At 39.1% G+C, this 20,112-nt stretch overlaps 1 protein-coding gene and 1 long non-coding RNA gene across 2 annotated transcripts in view; one reads left to right on the forward strand and one right to left on the reverse strand.

Moving 5' to 3' along the window:
- The window catches only part of LOC148190225 (uncharacterized), a 48,442-nt gene that overhangs the window by 26,605 nt on the left and 1,725 nt on the right, over positions 1-20,112 (reverse strand). The window contains exon 2 of the long non-coding RNA XR_015779153.1: positions 18,701-18,997. This is a non-coding gene — a long non-coding RNA (uncharacterized LOC148190225). The remainder of the gene's footprint in view (positions 1-18,700; positions 18,998-20,112) is intronic.
- On the forward strand, positions 12,615-20,037 carry tas1r3 (taste receptor, type 1, member 3). Its single transcript, XM_042498018.2, has 8 exons — positions 12,615-13,617; positions 13,735-14,035; positions 15,159-15,515; positions 15,606-16,025; positions 16,123-16,326; positions 16,461-16,581; positions 18,633-19,003; positions 19,091-20,037. The coding sequence occupies exons 1-8, from the start codon at positions 13,415-13,417 to the stop codon at positions 19,676-19,678; spliced, it is 2,565 nt and encodes an 854-aa protein (XP_042353952.2). The 5' UTR covers positions 12,615-13,414; the 3' UTR covers positions 19,679-20,037.

A 20,112-nucleotide genomic window follows, 5' to 3' on the forward strand; every position in this document is an offset into this window, starting at 1 on the left:
GTAGAATTAATCTGTGGATTAAAAGGGTTATGAACATTGCAACGGTGAAAGACACCTTTAAGAGGACTCATAATCAATATTTTCATAATATATATAATAATAATAATAATAATAATCATATTTATACATTTTACATATATAGCGCTTTTCAAAATACTTTCAAGTACAGACGAGCAACACATTAAAAGGAATAAAACATAAGTTAAAATCATGAATTAAAATCAATATTCTTATAACAATGAATCAAGTGACTGTAATGTGAAAGGAGTGGCTCCTGGTGACGAACCTACAGAGAATTATCACCTGACTATGCAGTTCCTCCTAGCTCTATTTAGTGCCTTTCTGCTTTTGTTTTCATTTTGCAAACCACATCTGACTGTTGAAGGTTACTGTCGCTGCACTTTTAGTGTGACAAGCAGCTGTTTTCAACCACAAAAACTAAAGTTACTGCCTCACGACTGTATGCTTCCGCGCACCAGTCAAGATGCCCTTACAGTTTACATACATGTCGTCAAACACATCTTTCCACCGGCAGCACAGATGATCCACACAATCAACACCGTTTCAAGGCGGACAGCCAATATTAATGTCAGCAATTCAGTATCTGACCAAGTGTTTTTGAGTAACATTTTGATGTCACTGTGAAGCTGACCTTTGACCTTTTGGATATGAAATGTCATCACTTCATCATTTTGTCCTATTAAACATTTTTGTGAAATTCTGTCATAATTAGCATATGAATTCTTGAATAATGGTCAAAAACATGTTTTTTGTGCGGTAACTGTGACAATGACCTTTGACCACCAAATTTGTATCAGTTCATTCTGAAGTCCAAGTGGACGGTTATGGCAAACTGTAGGCCTTCTTGAGATAGCACGCTCACAAGAATGAGATGAAAGCAAGGTCACAGTAACATTTTACCACAAAAAAATGAATAAGTTCATTGTTGAATCAAAGTGGACGTTTGTGCGTTACGTTCATGAGAATGAGATGGACATAATATGGACGTACAGACAACCCGAACACATAATGCCAGAAGCCACAGCTATCACCCACACAGAGGCATAAAAAGGGCTAAAAACCTGCTGCACGCTACAAGCACCAGACAAACCAAGTTAGAGACAAGCAACAACATGGGTGAACATAGTGGAACATTTAGCAGCTTGAAAGCCAGATTGTTCCTCAGGAATCTGTTGACACAAAACAGCTGGAGGACAGTGAATTTTGGATCTATAAATTCACCAGAAACACAACTCCTAATAAATGCTAATTGCTAATGTTGCTCTGTAACTGCTACATATGTAACAGGCAACTGAGTGCTCACAGCTTTTACATATACAGGTGATAATATGTTAATATCTTGCTTACAGCTTGTTTCCACTGCCCCAAAGTGGCTGAAACATCCGTTATTGCAGGTTTACATAAACCCTAACCGTAATTACTGTTCCAGTGGTGAAATAAGGTAATTGAAAAGAGCTTTAAATTCAAAGTAGGCTCATCTGTTTTGATACAGTAAACGCACCACCTGGAGACCTTTCCCCCTTCCTGAAGCAATAAATCATTAAATTGTCTTTCTTCTTATTTTACCTTTTTCCCTTTTTCATCCCCCTCTGTGTCTCTTGTTTCTCCCTCCTTCCTCTCACCCACGCGGCTGCCCTTGGGCTGGCGGCACTAAAAATAATTGAAATAGTGATACACTGTCAAGTGGACTTAATGAGCAGCTGGAAAGTGCAGAGGTACTGCCTTCATCTGCAACTCATCAGTGGCTGCTGGAAAATTTGGGCCAATGATGGAGTGATAACATAATGTGAAGACTGTTCTAGTTAAATGATGTTCAGGGTTATCGGCTGGGCTTGTTAATGGGCCAGCAACATGTAGTCAATGTTTCCATTCATGTTTCAAAAAGATGTTGTGTTTCAAAAACAGCTAAAACAAGAGGCTGGCTAAAGTTAGATAAAATCTCCTTATATCTGCTTACAGATACTTTACAGTTTTTTTTAAACCTGTGGTTGCCAACTGGTGGGTCGTAGTCCAAACGTGGGTCAATTCTGTATGGACCGCAAGTGACTCAAGAACATGTTATATTTCTGAAATATTTCTAAAAAAACACAAAAAAAATAATTTTAAAGTAAAATGAACTTCCAGCACAGAAAAAAGGAGGTAGAGCATCAACAATGGGATCTTTAGAGGACCAGAGCACCCAAAATCCAATGAGCATTTTTCAAAAAATATGAAAAGGTACCACATCCAAAATCTGCAAGTAAAAGATGGAAAAAATACTTTATTTCATTGGCTCATTAAACAAGTGAACTGTGTCTATTTTGCAGCACAGTTGCAGGAGAAAATTTTACATTTCTGCAAACCACAAATAAACAACATTGCTATGTTTCAGACATATCATATCAAAGTTTCTAAAGTGACGTAGTTCTGATTACATGTATTGTCATCGAGGATGGAAGCGATTACGGATGACGAAACACCTTGGCAAGAGATGACTGCCAAACTGCAGACCACTGTTCGAGACCAACAAATAACAAAACTGATCGAATTTTAGCAAATCATCAATAGCATTTCCAGCTGTGGCTGTGCCATTAAAAGCAGGTGTGTTAAACCATAACCTGACCTTTTCCTAACCATAACCGAGTGGTTTTTGTTCCTAAACCTAACCGCATGTTAACCACAGCATTGAAGAAACGTAACATTTTCGCAACATAATAACGTATAGGTGTATCATATCTGATGTTTGCAGGAACATATAATGCTAATTCTTTTTTTGGTGAATTTGGGATGTGCCACCTCTTCACACTTTTTAGTATATATTTTCTTTGGCCACTTCTCCTGAAGAACTGATGAAATAGCCGCAAAATAGAAAATGTACCATTCTTATCTTATGTTCTGCGCCTTCCATGACTTCAGTGACAATAGGTAACTTTTTTTAACCAATAAAAATTGCAAAACTGATCTACAACAATGGAAACTGAGTTATTTACCAGGAAAACGCAACTTAAAGCACAAGCCTAACCTTACTCACGTAGGGGTGATGAAATCTGTGTTTTTGGTCTGAAGCATAAGGAGGACGATGACTTGAGACAGAGTCAGGATCCCTGACTGGGCCTGTGGCTGCATGGGCAGCTCCTAACCTGTGCTGAGGAGGACAGACACCCTGAGGGTTGGACTGTGGCAGCTGGTATGTTTCTAAAAACAGGCAGCCTACCCTTCCTCGCCTCCACCACCTCCTCCTCTATTCTTCACAGCAGATGCTGATCTTTGTCTGTCTTCAGAAGGAAGCAATTATTGAGTCAGAGGGAGAGACGCGCCTCCTTTTAATAAACCCACATCAAATCATCTGATGACTGACAGCCTCACAGTGTGACTCACATGTTGGACGGAAGTGAAAAGGTTCAACAATGACAAAGAGAAAACTGAATTAGAGGTCTTAATAGAAGCAGTCAGGACAGAGCTTCAGGCTCCAGACATCCCACGCTTTCATTCCCCGTCATTTCTCTCCTCATAAACAGCATTTCCCTCCTCAACTGGAGCAGTGTGACCTGGCTGCAGTCTCTCCGTCTGACTGACTGTATGACTCTTATCCTCTGTCCTGTCAGCTCAGCCTCTTACATAAGGTCGACCTGGTAAAATTCCACAGCGCTCGCTTTGCTCCCTGCTCCGCTAACTTCCAAGTGTTTCAGCCCGTAGCAACAACAATTTCTCACTGTTCAGATCCAGCCGCCGACTCATAGGATGTTTTTCCAGCTGCTCGCAAACAGGCTACCTCACTTTAAATGAGGCTTTAGCTTTACGAGAGTCCATCATCTGAAAACACTGTGTGTCATTGTTGTGAGTGGTCTTGCCTCCTGCTGTCGAGTGTCTACCGAAGCTACTCGTGTGAACTAGGGATGATTTGGCCTACGGATTTTAATTTTTAGGGAATTTTTATGACGTTTGGCTAACTGTGAACACAGTGATGATCAGATGCTGTATTTGACATGGCATTAAGAGCATGAGCATGAGACCTCAGGAGACTTTGTATTTTGTTTACTTAACAATTAGGGCTGTCAAACAATATTTTTTTAAGCGCAGTTAATTGCAGAATTTCTTTAGTTAATCGAGATAGTTGTATTTTTTAATCCCATCTTTTCATTTTGATTATTTTGCATTACAAAACAGTTTTGAAGTCCATAATAAAAAGGGAAAGCATTTCTTACCAGATTGCCTTGATCAGGAATCGACAGCAAAAAACTGCATGGGACTAACATAATGTGGACATGTTCTTAAAGTGGAGACTCATGGATACCCATAGAACCCATTTTTTCTTCAGCTATCTCAAGGTTAGAGTTCAAGGGACCCCTGTGTAATGGCCATGCCATTTTTCCATTGCCAAAATTTAGCCCAACTTTGGAGCGTTATTCTGCCTCCTTCCTGAGAAGCAAGTCATGACATCGTTGGCACCACTGTCCCTCGGGTCATCTAGTTTCATATGATACCAGTATTATTACTCTAGCTTTAAAACTCAACCCTGTACAGGCTCTTAAAGACAGGAATGTTTGCCAGTGATTATGGCGATTAATAAAAAATAACATTTTAATTATGGACCTTAATCCTATTAACAACACAGCTTAAAACCAATAAAATGTCATGTCATCAGCTGTCAAAATTCTAAGCCAAACTGACGTTGACATTAGATGTTCTGACACTGAATTTTCAGGTGTCATCGTGCCCAACGCCGGACATGGCTATACAGCCAATAGATTTAAGCAACAGCAGTGTGGTTCGTTTATGGCCTAACATCAGCATTTTAGTTCTGGTGACTGCATTTATGCTTCATCAGTATCAAAAAGTGGTGTTGATTTGTGAAGATTCGTTGACTTTGTTGTGTCGCAAAACATGCGAGGGCAACACTTTGGATTTTTTTTTTACTGTTTTATGATGTTTTACAGACCAAAATAATAATTGATTTTGTATAAACTCTTGTCACTGAGCTTTTCTGCAATAATCCAAAATCCTGTTGGCTTTTTGCAGAGGGAACCAGGGCGATGTCAACTTCCAGGTTTGCCTGACAAAAATATCATCCCTGCAGCACTCTACTGTAACATTATTTTTAAACTGTCTCTTAATACATTTTTTATAATTAAAAGAGATTACAGCTGCTTCAATGCATCTAATCATCTTTAATCTCTCTCCCACCCAGTTGCAACAAATTGTCTTTTCAATTTTAAATTGCTGTGCAGATTCTATTTTATTTGTTCTTAAGAAATTGTCTCTGCAGCCCCAGCAGGTAAAAACCACAGCAGGAGATCACAGATAACTCGCCTGATGAGTCACAGACCAGCAGATGACAGATGAGACCTATCAGTTTGCTTTAGGATGTAACACTACACCACCACACAGACAGGAGAGCACACTCACAAACACTTAAACACGCACGCGCACACACACACACGACAGATGTAGTCAGATAATAAGAGCTTTCAGCTGTATTACTCAGGTCCATTAGAAATCCATGAATCCTCAGACTGAAGCATCATCAATATGGATCAGTTACACACATCCTGGCTGATGCAATTCACAAACGAATGAAATAAATGAATTTGTTTGTACACTATGATCACCTTAATGTCAACATGATCAAATAACTCTAATGTTGTGCAAGGTAACAAATGAGCACTTTTTTCTGTTCCACATACACAGTATGCAGCATTGAGCGCACACATTCATCTGAAGCTTTGTGCAGGTTGGTTATACAACACGATATGTACTTTTCTGAAAGTTCAGTGGTCCAAAATGTCACCAGACTTTACACAGCTGTGACAACCTGGCTCTCTAAACACTGAACATTTGCACAAACTGAAAGATAATCGAATCAGTCATTACACTGATGTCAGGAACTCAGGGTCCTCGGTCATTCTTTGCACTCTCTCTCTAACTTTCTGCCTTACAGTCTGAATAAATCATGCAACATTTCCACACTTAAAATAGAGTCGACTTTTTGCGTGACAACTGTGCAAGTCAGCTGTTTGCCAATCCCTTTTTATTTCATAACACAGAACAAGCTTCCAGAACAACGTGAAACACTTTTCTCTGCCTTAGCCAGATTATTAAACAAGCTCATAAAATTCTTTTTGCTTCAGGCCCATGAGCTGCAGCGAGTCAGTCATTCATTGCTGTGTACTTAGCCGAGCAGACTGGCAAAGATGAAGCCAAACACTCTTGTCCCTGATTTGAACTGTAAATGGTTTTCAGAGCCGAACACCGAAGAGTTTTTTTTCTGACCTGCAGGTTAGTCAACCCAGAGTGCAAACATCATTGTTCCAGTCCTTGGACAGTGCTAACACAGTTCTAAGAATCTGGTTAATTTGTAGGCATTTTCTGTTGATTTTTATCACAGTTTTCTTGCTGATGTGTGGAGAAAAATGTTACAGAGAAGTGTGATAAGTTTTAACACTGGACGAAGAGAAATTAAGTGAAACAAGACAATGCACAATAATGTATTCCATTGCTTATATCTTTGCACATGTGATTGTATGTACAAATACAAGTTGCAACACACTTCTGAGCCGCACAGACACAGGCTGAAGACACGAAGAAGAACAAGTTTTACTGCTGGAAGGGGGGAGGATGAATCCTTTATTCAACCCTTCACGGTGCAGCAAAAACACCTCCATAGTATGCTCAGGCTGTGATAACAAGCTGTTCTGCATGATGTTGTAAACTGAGAGACGTTACACCACCACAGCTGGTTCAACCCTGACCAGCCGCCCCCGCCGTCCTACAACAGGATCTTGCGTTCCCACATTTCCTCCAGCATCATTGCCACAGAGCTGATCGTGACAGATGGTCTCATGTCCAGCAGAGCAGTTTAGTATTCTGCTGCTGCCAGGCTGCACGAACTTGCTGGCTGGCTGTTCTCACTCTGCACGGAGAGGCTGGCTAATAATTTGTCAGCCCCTGTGGGGTATGAGGCCAGCATGTCAACAACGGGCCTAGTGTTTCTCAGGCCAGCGATGGAGATTAGAGAGCAGGGCTGATCCGGCCACTGTGCAGGCAAAGGGGGGGAGCAGTGGGAGGGAAGGAAGGCAAAAGGAAGCAAGGGAGAGAGGGTGGTATTCCTGGGTCTCTCTTCGGGTGGGAATGTGGCTCAGACAGTGTTTTGCAATAGTCACGGCCATTTGGGACTGACAGAGAGGGCACTGGTGGCATATTATGTTTGCCAGCCACAGCACATTAGCTCCAACACAAAGGCACAAAGGACCCTGGCGTGCGAGAGAATCCATTTCTTTTTCTTGTACATGTACAACATTCCCCTGATGCAAAGAACATCCATGTTTTCCAAATCTGATGGATCTGAGGTGTTGTGCAACAGTGTTCCCTCCTTTGCAGGTCATAAGGCCAACCCACGGAAAACTACACACAAAATGATTTCAGTCTTACAGGACAAAACATGTGTCTTCATATTCTGAGTAAACCAAAACAAAGTAGTACCAAGAAAATAATTTCAGTGTTTACGCAGGTTGACTCCCCTCTGTTATCAGTTGTTCAAACAGCCCTTTGCTACACAATGTACCTGCTACCCACACAGCTGCAGGAGGCTCCACCTTCACCTCCATCACTGGCAACAGAATGCATCTCGCTCCAACTTTTCTCACCTCGGGCCTCCAGATCCTCAGATCGTAAATGTTCCCCATCTGTACGTACAAGTAAAGTACCAGATTTCAACAGCCCCACAGGGAAGTGGGAGTCCACTAGGTGAAGGCTAAAATACACACATCTGACATCTAGTGGCTGAGCGACGTAAATGTCCACACTCAGGGAGCAGTGGACTTCATGTCATGCACCACAGTGAACAAAATTAATATAAGTAGTGCACGTCTTTCAATGGCTCTAGAGAGAGCTGATAAAATTGTCTGAAGTGATGTCACTTGAGTCCGCTTCGATTCTTTTTTTAAGAATCAAACACTTGATTTTCTGAATTCTGGTGAATTTTTATGCACCATTTTGCACCTTTCTGAATCAATTTATGATGTAAATGTATTTAATTGTGTAATCATAAAAGTCCTCTACTACTCATGTTTTTACTAGACGTGTCCCAAGCACCGTCCCCCTCAAAATCTACATCTTAGAGACTACAAGTTTGAAACTGAAACACATTGGGTGCGTGAGTGTAAAAAAGTGAGTTTGCCAGACCTCTGTAGCCCAGTCCTTATCTCTGAACGGGCTTAAGGCTACAGTAACCACTTCTCTCTTATCTCTGACTGAACTGTGCACGGTCAAATTGCATTTTGGGTAATATAGGTACCATGTTTTGACAGGAATGGAGAATAGATGGAATTCCAAAAAAATACTAGAAGTGCAACACTAAATCAGTGCTGTACTTTCAATCAATTAATGGAGAAAATGATCTGCAGATTACTCGATAATGAAAATAATTAATAACTAATCTCAATGTGACCAACCTGGTATAATAAAGGTTAAATAAATAAATAAACAGTTACAAACAACACAGAAGAGATCTCTTCTGTGGCGGACAGACGTGCAAACCATGCTGTGTGTATGGAATAGACTAAGATAACAAAACTAAAATTACAATGGTATCCAGCCATGCACAGAAATTTGGTTTTACTTTCGTCCTGCACAAAACACAGTTGATGGTTTTCACAGGTTTTCAATAGAGGGTAGTTTGAATAAAAACTGTGGGTTAAAAAATATATTTTCATTATCCACAGTAACTGCATCTAAATTGGTTGTTGTTGTCATTTTTCAATGCTGATGCACCACAAACAAAGTTCCATTCATCACTTCCAACCAATATCACAAAATGTACATACACAACCAAAACCACTAGCACTGCATTTTCTGAAATACTCTGTAATCTGAGGTGTAAAAATCATTCATCCCACTGGAGACATTACATCTACCAGCTGCAGACCACAATGTTATTATCATGCATTTACTGTTCTGAACAACACAGAGGCAGCTGACTTTTATGACCAATTATTTTCTATTTAGGCTGCTGAGAAATGATTTAATACCTGGAAACAAAACAGACAGATGTGCTTGCATGTGTGTGACGCTGGTGAATATCATCAATGAAAGTTTTGCGTAGTTACCTACGACACACAGAGCAAGGCCAAAGGTGAATTCATGCTTGTGAAAGAAAGCTGCTCAAACATAAACAAGATGTTAATCTTAATCTACTGTCTGCACATGAGAACAGAGCAGAAACACCACCTCAACAACAAAAAAGACACATGTAAGCTTTTTTAAAAGTTTCGGCACATAAAGTGCCTGAGTTTTCACAGAGAAGATGAAACTTTGAATGCTGGCTTGTTTGAAAGAATGATCTGTTGGTGGAACGAGCAGACAGGCTGTACTAAAGAAAAACATGGAGTGTCATCACCGCTCTTCTCACGTCAAGATGACTTAACAAGATAGGCAACAGAATACCTCCTTTATGTCCCTGAACAAACCCTTCCTGTAAACTGATACGTCTTGAATCAGCCTTTTTTGCCTCAAGAGATAAATGTACATGAGGAAAAGTTGCAATTACATATAAAAAAAAAGAACTTGCAGTAGTGCACAGTAAAACTTTGTTAAGATAAAGGTGCGTTATTCAATGCAAAACTATAAGGAGGAACACTTAACATTCTATATTGTGATATGACATGAAATCCAGTGCAAAATGTCAATGAACAAAAACTGATTTTGAGTATATTTGTCAAGTAAATAATTAAAACAAAAAGACAAATATGTCTTTGTATAAACTAATACTAGAAAACCAATGTAAATGCCAAATAACAAAACTAAAAAAAAAATCTCTAGTTAGCCAAAGTTGTGCATCGTGGTGATTTATCCAGGTGATTTTATTACCAAGAAGAGTGACCATGTGCTAATAGACTTGTGTCTCTTACAAGCTAAGAAAACAATAACGACAGGATGGAAAGATGTGAACATACCAAGTATAAAGCAATATGTTAAGGAGGTGTTATGGATCAACATGTGTTGCTATAGAAAAACTAACATTATATATTACAAAAGAAAAGCTGGCAGTTTTTGAAAATATCTCCATGTACTTTTTAAAATAAAATATTGATAAAGACCAATAAAACCAAAGACAGTGGGGTCGGGGCCATCGCAAATAAAAAATATAGTGAAAAAATACTCAGTTTATAGTAATAAAGTGTTGTTGCCCATGTTATCCCTCTACTGTCCAACTACTGTTTTGCTTATGTTTTTGATTGTTTTTTACTTGTTTGTTTTGTTTAGTTTTTGGCTTGCCTATTCATTTTATTATAAACCATGTTTGCTGCCAAGACTATTTTATGTATATGTAATATGTGTTATAGTTAAAAAAACCCAAATAAAACACATAAAGTTATTGTAAGAAAAAAAACAATGTAAAGGATAAATTGGGCTCATACGAACCAACTATACAGCACAGTCAATCATTAATGAACGACAACTAAAAGGAGTAACACTGTACGGTGTGTTTGGTAATTGCTTTGTGTTGTGGCTGTCACTGCCCGGTTCAGCAACTAATTCTTTAAGTATTAATAATCAAATTACATGTGTTCACATGTGAGTCAGAGGAATACTCATGTGAGGAAAATAATAAAACACTCCCTCCACTGACTGTGTGTGACTTTGTATGAAAGTGAACATGCAGACATCAAAGAGCAGTAAAGTGGACAGGCAAAACTCAACTTGTTTCCTAGTATGAAGCAGTGCAGCTTTTGTTTCTGGTTTTACTTAATGCATCTTGTTCTGTCAGTTTTACCTGTGCTGCAGTTGTTTCTAACCTACTGTATACCCTCAAGCCTGTGACATGTGATTATTAGTATTTACTTAATTTTCCCTCCCTGCTTAAGTCTTACTTTAGTGATGCAATAGCAGACAATATATATATATTTAGCCTTTGTTTGAAACAGGTAAGCCCAGTTCACCGTGCAGATGTAAAAGATTATATACAACAGGATTTGAATTACAGAAAGATGAGATAATCTGTCTGGAATTGTTTATCTATGGCGGCTGGGTCTTCAACAGGGGGATCGTGAACCTTAGGGAGTCCTTAAAGTTACTAAAGGGGGGCTATGTAATCACTGCTCAATCATGTTTTTTTTGATTGAAGACATTTTTAATCATTAAAACATGTCTGAAAATACACATTGAAATGAATTCATATCCTATTCATAAAACCCATTTAAGTTAAAGGACACAATAGTACAGACTTTTAACCATGAATCCTTCCTACAATCGTGAGCTTTTTTTTTTTTTTTTTTTACATTTTGGCCAGTTAGCTGTATTTTTTACTCTTACTTGTATGAACTATTCTTTTGAACCACAATGAATTGTTTGATAGTTTTTCAAACAAGAGACTGACACACCTCAGAAACCTCTGGTAAAAGCACAGAGGGTGAGGCTAATTCACCTAGCCATGCTAAAACTGCTGCTTACTTAACAGCTACAGACAAGTGCAAAAGAGAGATCCATAATAAAGACCAGAAAATATTCAGAGAATTACCTGAAGTGCAACTCAGTTTTATAGGGCAAAGGGATGCTTGGCCTGAAAAATATTGAATACCCCAGAGACAATTCTCTACATATTCTCAGAATAATTTAGTTGAATTTGAACTATTCATTCAGCCAATGCTGCATAGGATAAAAAAAGTTCAGGTTCAACTAAATTATTCAGTGAATAAGTAGGTAGGTTTGTGAAATGTCACACTTTATGGACATTCTGCAGCAAAATAGTTGAATTGTTAAATCTTAACTAATTAGTTTACAAAAAGTTACAAATATTCTGTAAACTATCATAGGCAGTCTAAATCTTACCAAAACCCAATTATAATCCCAGGAAACATTTATGGAAAATATTGTTTGTTTTAAAACTCAAAGTGCCATTTTTATTCTTATTTTCACCAGAAGGCAGCTCAGTAAAAAAAGTTGCTTTTTCAAAGTTGGATATAAGGCAGAATGATGGTTCAGCTGTTGTTTTTTCCAACTAGTGTTTCCATGTTTCCCTAAATTCACATTGGTTTTGTCTGGATGATCAAGTTTCCACCCACAGTCCAAACACCTGCACGTCAGGTGGACAGGAGGCTCTTACACTGTCTGTACAGTGAAGTATTTATACAAAAAATAGTTCAAAGTGCTTGACAGCTTTTAAAAAAAAGTAGCCAGGAGCTGTGACAGCATGAGAACTATGCAAGTTATGAATCAAAATATTATGTTTATTTAATATATAGTAAAGGAGGACTATGTCTACTGTAGGTTTAAGCAAATAGCTTGGAAGGAAATATGTCAATGTCTTTGTATGGCTGACAAACGTCCAGTGTTGCATGCAAATGTATATGCAAAAGCAACACTGAGGTGAATGCAAAACACAAGAAGAAATAAAAACAGTCAATACAAAAGCTCTTAACATAAAGCATATTATGAGCATCAGTGTCAATACTGATGTTTTGTTCTGGTTCTTATAACAGCACAATGGTTGCAGTGACAAGGTTAATGTTGTATTAATTTTCGCAACATGAGCCATTACCCACACAAAGTAATATTTGCAAAGTGATAATAACTCAGGGCCAGTAGGCAAAAAAGGCATTCACTGTCCTTAATGTGCTCATCTCCAGACAGATAATTACACTGTAACCACAAACAAATATCAGGAAAATGCTCCGGAAAGATGAACACCACTTGCACGACACACATATACATACACATAAGGTGCAGTGTTAGTCTGTCCTTATCACATGCAATGCCTTACAAATAAGACAACCAATAATGCCATAAATTATTGGTAAATTATATCTAATGCAATGAATGTATTCAGTTAAATTTCTTCATATGAATATTTGTACCAGTTATTATCATTATTTACTTTTATACTATGTTTTTTTAGTGTTGTATATTTTCCTTAGCTTTGTTTCTTTTCTATTGCTATCTGTAACTTCAGTGTATGTCATATAATTTCTTAAATTACAAACAAAAAAAGCTTGCCATTAAATAAAATGTCATCATTCAAAATTCTTTCAGAATTAAAGCTCAATCCTTTTAGAAAAAATCATGATATTGGGACACTTTCTGATAACAATGTAAACTAATCAAAATTGCTTTTTTTATTTGTGCACGTAAATGGAATTTGACTTTACGTTTTATATAAAAACACATTCATTCGTAAAGTAAAAGGGTTGCTGAGCTTTCATTTCATGTCAATTTATACCACTAATGGAAATGTGGGTGATACTAAAAGGACCATTTCATCTGATTTGCAGTTTGGTATTACACATTCAGGTGGCCAGGAAGAGGAGGAGCCGATCCAACCGATTCACTTTTGGGCTTGGTTTTGCATACAACAACTGATGTACTGACACATACATGTTGTTCTCATCACTCGACTTTCGGTCTCCAGCTTATCTGCATCATGGTTGCACCTGTCGCTCTGCTGGTTTTGTGCTGGGCACTCAGGCTGAGCTGCAGCACAAGTTCAACTGAATGGTTCCACAACATTTCTACCAGTCTCTTCAATTTGTCTGGGGACGTTATGCTCGGAGGGCTCTTTCCCATCAACCTGATCACCAGCAACCTCAGCCAGAGAACGGAGCCGAACGACATCAGCTGTGAAAGGTAACAGGTTGTGAAAAAATGCACTTTTTGGGAGGTGACGACCCTGTTTTTTTAAGATTCTGCACTAACGTGTATGTGCTCAACTAACAAGGCTTCCCCTTGTTTTCTGTGTCACAGATTATATGAGAACGGACTGGGCCTCGCTCTAGTGATGAAATACGCAGTGGATGAAATCAACGCAAACCAAGGTCTGCTCCCTGGCATCAAGTTGGGTTATCAAATCTACGACACTTGCAGACAATCTGCGGTCATTGTGAAGCCTACCATGTCTTTCCTCACTGCAAAATCCAGCAAAGCGCTGTCTGTGAGGTGCAATTACACCAACTACGAGACCAGCATATCAGCCGTGATTGGTCCTTATAGCTCGGAAATGGTGTCGGTCATTGGAAAGCTCCTGGGATTCTTTCTGATGCCACAGGTTTGGTTACAAATAACGTCCAGACATATGTCGGCTCACGTCATGGGCTGATTTGACATTTTCCTAGTGCTGCAAGTAAATATTCAAAGTAAAGCTAAAAATCTGCCTCTACAGTTTTCCCCAGGAAATTGATTTTTTTTTATCCCAGAGGGAAATGAGTCTTAAATTGTTAAAAGGAGATAAATACTTGCTACAGGAGATGATTACTTCCATATATTTTTTCATTCATTACTGTCAATTGTTAATCTTTTTGCCTTTTTCATTTTTTCAAATGTAGTTACTTAGAGAACAACTGCCCACTTGCAGTGAAAATTATCCTACAACAACAGTACGTGTGCATTACAGCTGTAACTAATGATTATTTTGGTTTTTAATGAATCATTTGATTATTTTCTCAGTTATTTGGTTGGATATTTGATCCATCAAATGTCATAAGTTCCCAAAGGCCAAGATGATGTCCTCAAATGTCTTGTTTTATATAGAACCTAAAGATAATTACTTAACTTCAGTAGAGGAGGAAAAACATCAGAAAATATTTACATTTATCTCTTTGAGCAAATTGGCTTAACTTCATTAAGAACCATGGAAAGGTGGCAAGGAGCAACTTTCCAATAAATTACCCAAAAATTAGCTAGACATTAATTAAAAGATTAAGTTATCTGATCATCTTCAAATAATTATTGCTCTCTCTTGCTCTTTTTGCAGCATAAGGCTAACTTTCAGGTAATTTTGTTATCACCTTTTACAATTTCTTACAATTTGTGGGACATTTCATGCTAAGCTGGCGACTCAATGTTTTTTAAAGAAGTCTCACATTTCAGAGGTTTAAATGCATGTAAAAGGCATATGAATGTAGCACAAGAAAAATGATACTGATCCAGGTTTCAAAGGGTTAAGAGGCTGGAATTGGGCAATTTGGACTTTTACTTCTTAAAAAATTACTCATATCCCTGAAACAATTTTAAAAATAGGTGGCGATTAATTTAATTGTTGAAAAAGACAACTAATCGATCAACTGTTGCAGCTCTAATGTGCATTAGGCCTTACGCGTCAATAATGGAGCATTTCTGGGTAACGTCAGTGAAAATTCATAAGTGGTATAACATGATGCTTCTCCCATCAGGTTAGCTACGGTGCCACCAGTGACAAATTCAGTAACAAACTTCTCTACCCATCATTCTTCCGTACGGTGCCCAGTGACAGATGGCAAGTGGATGTCATGGTGCTGCTGCTGAGGGAGTTTAAGTGGAACTGGGTGGCCGTGGTGGGCAGTGAGGAGGAGTATGGGCAACGAGGTGTGCAGGAATTCTCCAAAAAAGCAGAAAACATGTCGGTCTGTGTGGCTTATCAGGGGCTGATTCCGGTGTACACTGACCCAGCACCAGCAATCAAAACCATTATCCAAAATATCAAAGCAACCAAAGTGGGAGTGGTCGTGGTGTTTTCTCTTGTTGAGCCAGCTGAGATCTTTTTTAAAGAAGTGAGTGGATTAATTCCCACAATATTACATGTTATTGGTGGGTAGATTATATTCTGTTCAGCACTAACAATCTCATCTGATCTGCTTTAGGTCATAAAGAATAATGTAACAGCTGTGTGGATTGCAAGCACAAGTTGGGCCATCAATAATCAAATAACTTCCATCCCCAATATCCAATCAATCGGTACAGTAATTGGATTCATTGACAAGATACAGACTCTGGATCTGCTCACCAACTACACAAAAGCACTCTTCACCAAACTGAGTGAGGAGAGGGAAAATACGCCTGCTCCATCACTAGTGTCCAAAGGCAATCCTGACAATCCCTGCCCACAGTGCTGGAGCTTGTCGATGGATAATATCAGCTTGGTGGAAGACCCTGGAGTGAAGCGCACGGCTTTCAGTGTGTATGCTGCCATCTACAGTGTGGCACAGGCATTGCACAACCTGCTGGGATGCAACTCAACTGCCTGTATGCACGGATCTGAAACCAAAGTTTATCCCTGGAAGGTGACAGCTTTTCTTTCTTGGTCAGGTATTTGGAAGTTCAAATGATTTTCTAACAACATTGAGATTACTTAATGAACAAAAAAATCTTCTTCTGCAGCTGTTGGAGGTTTTAAAGAATACCTCTGTAGACATAAATGGCAAACATTTACAGTTTGACAGTCAAGGCAACCCAAACATAGGATACAGTATGATTGAGTGGATCTGGAATGCTTCAGAGGTCAACTTCATAGATGTTGGAAGCTTTTATGAACAGCTGACCATCAACAAAACCCTCTTCAAATGGCACACTAAAACTTCAGAGGTAATTTCAGCTATCCGATAATAACTTTAGAGCATGTATACCTGAAAAGCTTTGTGGCTAAAATCCACCTTATGGTTGCTAAAATGTTATTTCTTCCCACAACACTGCTAACCGCAATGCCACAACTTTTGCAGGTTCCTCAGTCGACCTGTTCGGCAGAGTGTGATACAGGCCAGGTCCGCAGAGTCAAAGGCTTCCACTCCTGTTGTTTTGACTGTATTGATTGTGTGAGAGGCACTTACCAGGAAAATAAGGGTAATGTGTTTTCTATCAAATACTTGTTCCTTAACTAAGGGAAGAGTGCAACATTTTGGGAATATGCTTATTGGATTTGCAGAGAGCTAAAGATTCATATCACTTTCAGAAATACTGGAAACAGGAAAAAACAGCTAGTTGGGCTCTGTCCAGTATATCAAAATGCACCTAAGAAAACATTTTCACACTTAAGTTTGTATACTAATTATACAAACAAGATAAAGAATGTTAATTAAGGCCTTTGCCCACTTCACAAAAAAACACCTGCTATCATCTGGCTTATTTGTTATTTAATTGTAATGGTCACAGTCAGCATTCACACCTGGGTGGAGAGACTGTGCAGTAGTCATGGGTATTTATCAACTGCAGCTCTGATCGGCAATGATGGACAAACTAATTTTACCCCCTTTGCCAGTGCAATGCGATAACAATCCACCAGAAAACACCGTCTGAATCCAAGCAGCGCTTGAACGTCATAAGTCTGCATCAAATTTGACAGAGAGACTGAATAAGTATCAACTATTAAAAAAATAGGACCAACTGTAACATTTTCACTGGCCTCCATGCTGCTTTCTACTATTAACTAACCTGTTTTCCGGCATGTCTAAACTAAGCTAACCAGCTGCTGGATGTATCTCCAGATTTAATTCACATATATGAGAGGGGTATTGATCTTCTCATCTAATCTCTTTGCAGGACACTTAATAAGTATTATTTAGTTATTTCCGAAAGTGCTGATATTATGGTATTCCTTTCATGATGAATCACTCAAACCATGTCACATACAGTAATAGTTTGATTTGATTTTTTAAAATGGAAATGGGCAAGGGCTTTTGCTTCAACTCAATAGATGAAAGAATAATAATAGAGAATAATAGAATAAATGTCAATTGCACAGTAATGGTTATAGAATAGTGACACCATCAACGAATATATTGGTTCCCTACAAGCTTGAAGGTTTGATATACAGTACAAACGTCGACCATTGCACAACCAAAAAGGTAAGTGGATTGTGGGTGTAAGTTTGTGGAGGTTCCTGTTAGCTATTTTGTTGAGTTGCCTCCAAGCAGCAACCTACACAGCTTAAAAATGAGACAAACACAGGAGTGCCAAAAGCTGCAGTTCCTCGAATGACCACTTGAGGCTGGCTGCAAAAGTGAGTCAATCCTCATAGACACCCATGTGGCCTTTGGGCTTTGGTCTCTATAGCTAATTTCCCTGCTCATGATAACATCACAGGGGTTGAATTTCTAAATAACTCAACTGTTAAGATTTTATTAAAGCTTAAAGTTATGATCAGGTAAGAGTGGGACAGCTTGAGTGACAGACTGTCTGCAAGTTGCGTTACAGTCTGAGTCAGATCCACCATCGCTCCAAACATGGTCACTTCTGGCTCAAAAAAAAGCAAGAGGGCAAGGGATTAAATGCCAAACTGAAGGCCTCAAAAATGCAGTCCAAAAAACAACGGATGACATCATACTAGCCATGTCCATTATTTTATATGGTCTATGGTGGTCTTTCAGCAAATGCTCTGAGTGAATTTAAGTTCTTTCTTAAGCAGTGGTGCTGTGCACGTCTAGGGCTTTTATTGTGAAAGGTAAGAACGAAAAGAGTGAAACGGTAATGTACTGCCGTTAAGAATGTAGGAAGCAATAAGAGTTTGCCATCTTAGCTCTGACTATGAGCTAGGACCCCAGGAAGAATAGTTGTTGCTATGGTAACAGCTAACAGGGATCCAATGTAAATAAATAAAGTCTCCAGGTTATTATGTTACTACAGTCAGAAGCATAGGTGAAACTTATAACCCTAGACCCCAGTAGCAGAAATGGTGAATGGTGGAACAACCAAAGTAACTGGAAACAAATTAGTGTAGTGTGTACTGTGTTGCTGGTAGTTGCTAAGCTGAGGAAAACAAAATGTGATCTGGTTGCTTTTGCGACAGCAGTGCTAACAATAACATCACTTGAAAACGCTAGAGGAGGGAAAGCTGAAAAGTTGTCTGTTTCCACTTGAATCAAACCACATTTCTTGTTGTGCTCTCTGACTCATAGAGGACATCCAGTGCACTGATTGCCCCACAGGTCAATGGTCATTCAACCGCAGCACTAACTGCACTTACCCCACCTTTGACGTTTTGTCCTGGAACACATCTGAGGCTCTGGAAATGGTGCTGGGCGGGGTGCTGCTCCTGGCATGTCAGGTGTCAGTGGGTGTTGTGTTCCTGAAGTACCGGGGGACCCTGTTGGTAGCAGCCTCCGGGGGAGTCCTGAGTTTTGTGGCTTTGCTAAGCCTGATGGGAGCTTGCCTCAGTCTGGTGCTCTTCCTAGGGCAGCCAGGGGACGTGGTGTGTCGTCTTCAGCTGCCCCTCACCTCCATTTTCCAAACAGTGGCACTCTCCATTATCACGTTCATCTCACTACAGGTGAGGATGAAAATAGTTAGAAAATACATTAGGACAAAATAAAGAGCACATGTTGTAATCAGGATGCAAACCTTTCTTTTTAAACAGATACTCTACGTGACAGAGTTCCCAAAGATGGCTTCCTCTCACCTCCACATACTAAGAGGCCCTGGGAGCTGGCTGTTTGTGCTGGTCTGCTGTGCTCTGCAGATTGGTCTCTGTGGCTGGTTTGTTGCAGAAGGGCTCTCGCTGTCTGAATATAAGGCACAAATGAAAATAGACTTTTTGAAGTCTTTTCTTGCATGTCCAATGTCCCCCTTGACTGGATTTGCCGTGATACAAGGTTTCAATGGTGCATTGGCTCTGATGTCATTCATGTGCACCTTCATGGCAGCAAAGCCTCTACATCAGTACAACCTTGCCCGGGACATCACCTTTTCCTCCCTGATTTACTGTGTGATTTGGGTGACCTTTATTCCGATCTACATAGGCTTGAGTCACAAGAACAAATCAATCGTCCATGTGTTTTTTACCCTGGCAAGCAACTTGGGACTGGTGGTAGCCTACTACTTCCCAAAATGCTACCTGCTGTTGTGGAAACCTGAGCTCAATACAGCAGAACACTTCTGTACCTTTCTGGAGGGCGTCCCACTTACACAAGCTCAGGAGGAACTACAGCCACAGAAAGAGAAATAAACTAATGCAGTTTTATAAATAAAAACTCAAAGAAAGAATGTGTAATAATCACATATCTTGTAAATTTTTCATTTTGCGTGCTCTATATGCGAACAGAGAATGTTGGAGTTTCATATAATCATCTCGCTTAGGTCTCCAGTATGGGCTATGAAGCATACCTTACATTAGGCTTTAATAAGTTGACATATGATGCAATATGTAATAATGGAAAACATAATACACATATATTCCTTATGTACAAAGTATAGAAACATTTTATAACTTACATTTTTTAAGTTTTTATCATGGCTAAGAGTTTTCTTGTTAACACTGCTAAAATTTATGCAATATGTATAACAATAAAGCAGCAACTAAAAAAAGGGGGGTTTTGTTTTCTTTGTATTTGTCCTTAGCATGATTAAGAAAAACAATACATATGCATGAACAATCCATCA

The sequence above is a fragment of the Plectropomus leopardus genome, chromosome 2 (genome assembly GCF_026936395.1).
Source record: "Plectropomus leopardus strain MGB_pleo_1.0 chromosome 2, ASM2693639v1, whole genome shotgun sequence".
Lineage (NCBI taxonomy): Eukaryota > Metazoa > Chordata > Actinopteri > Perciformes > Serranidae > Plectropomus > Plectropomus leopardus.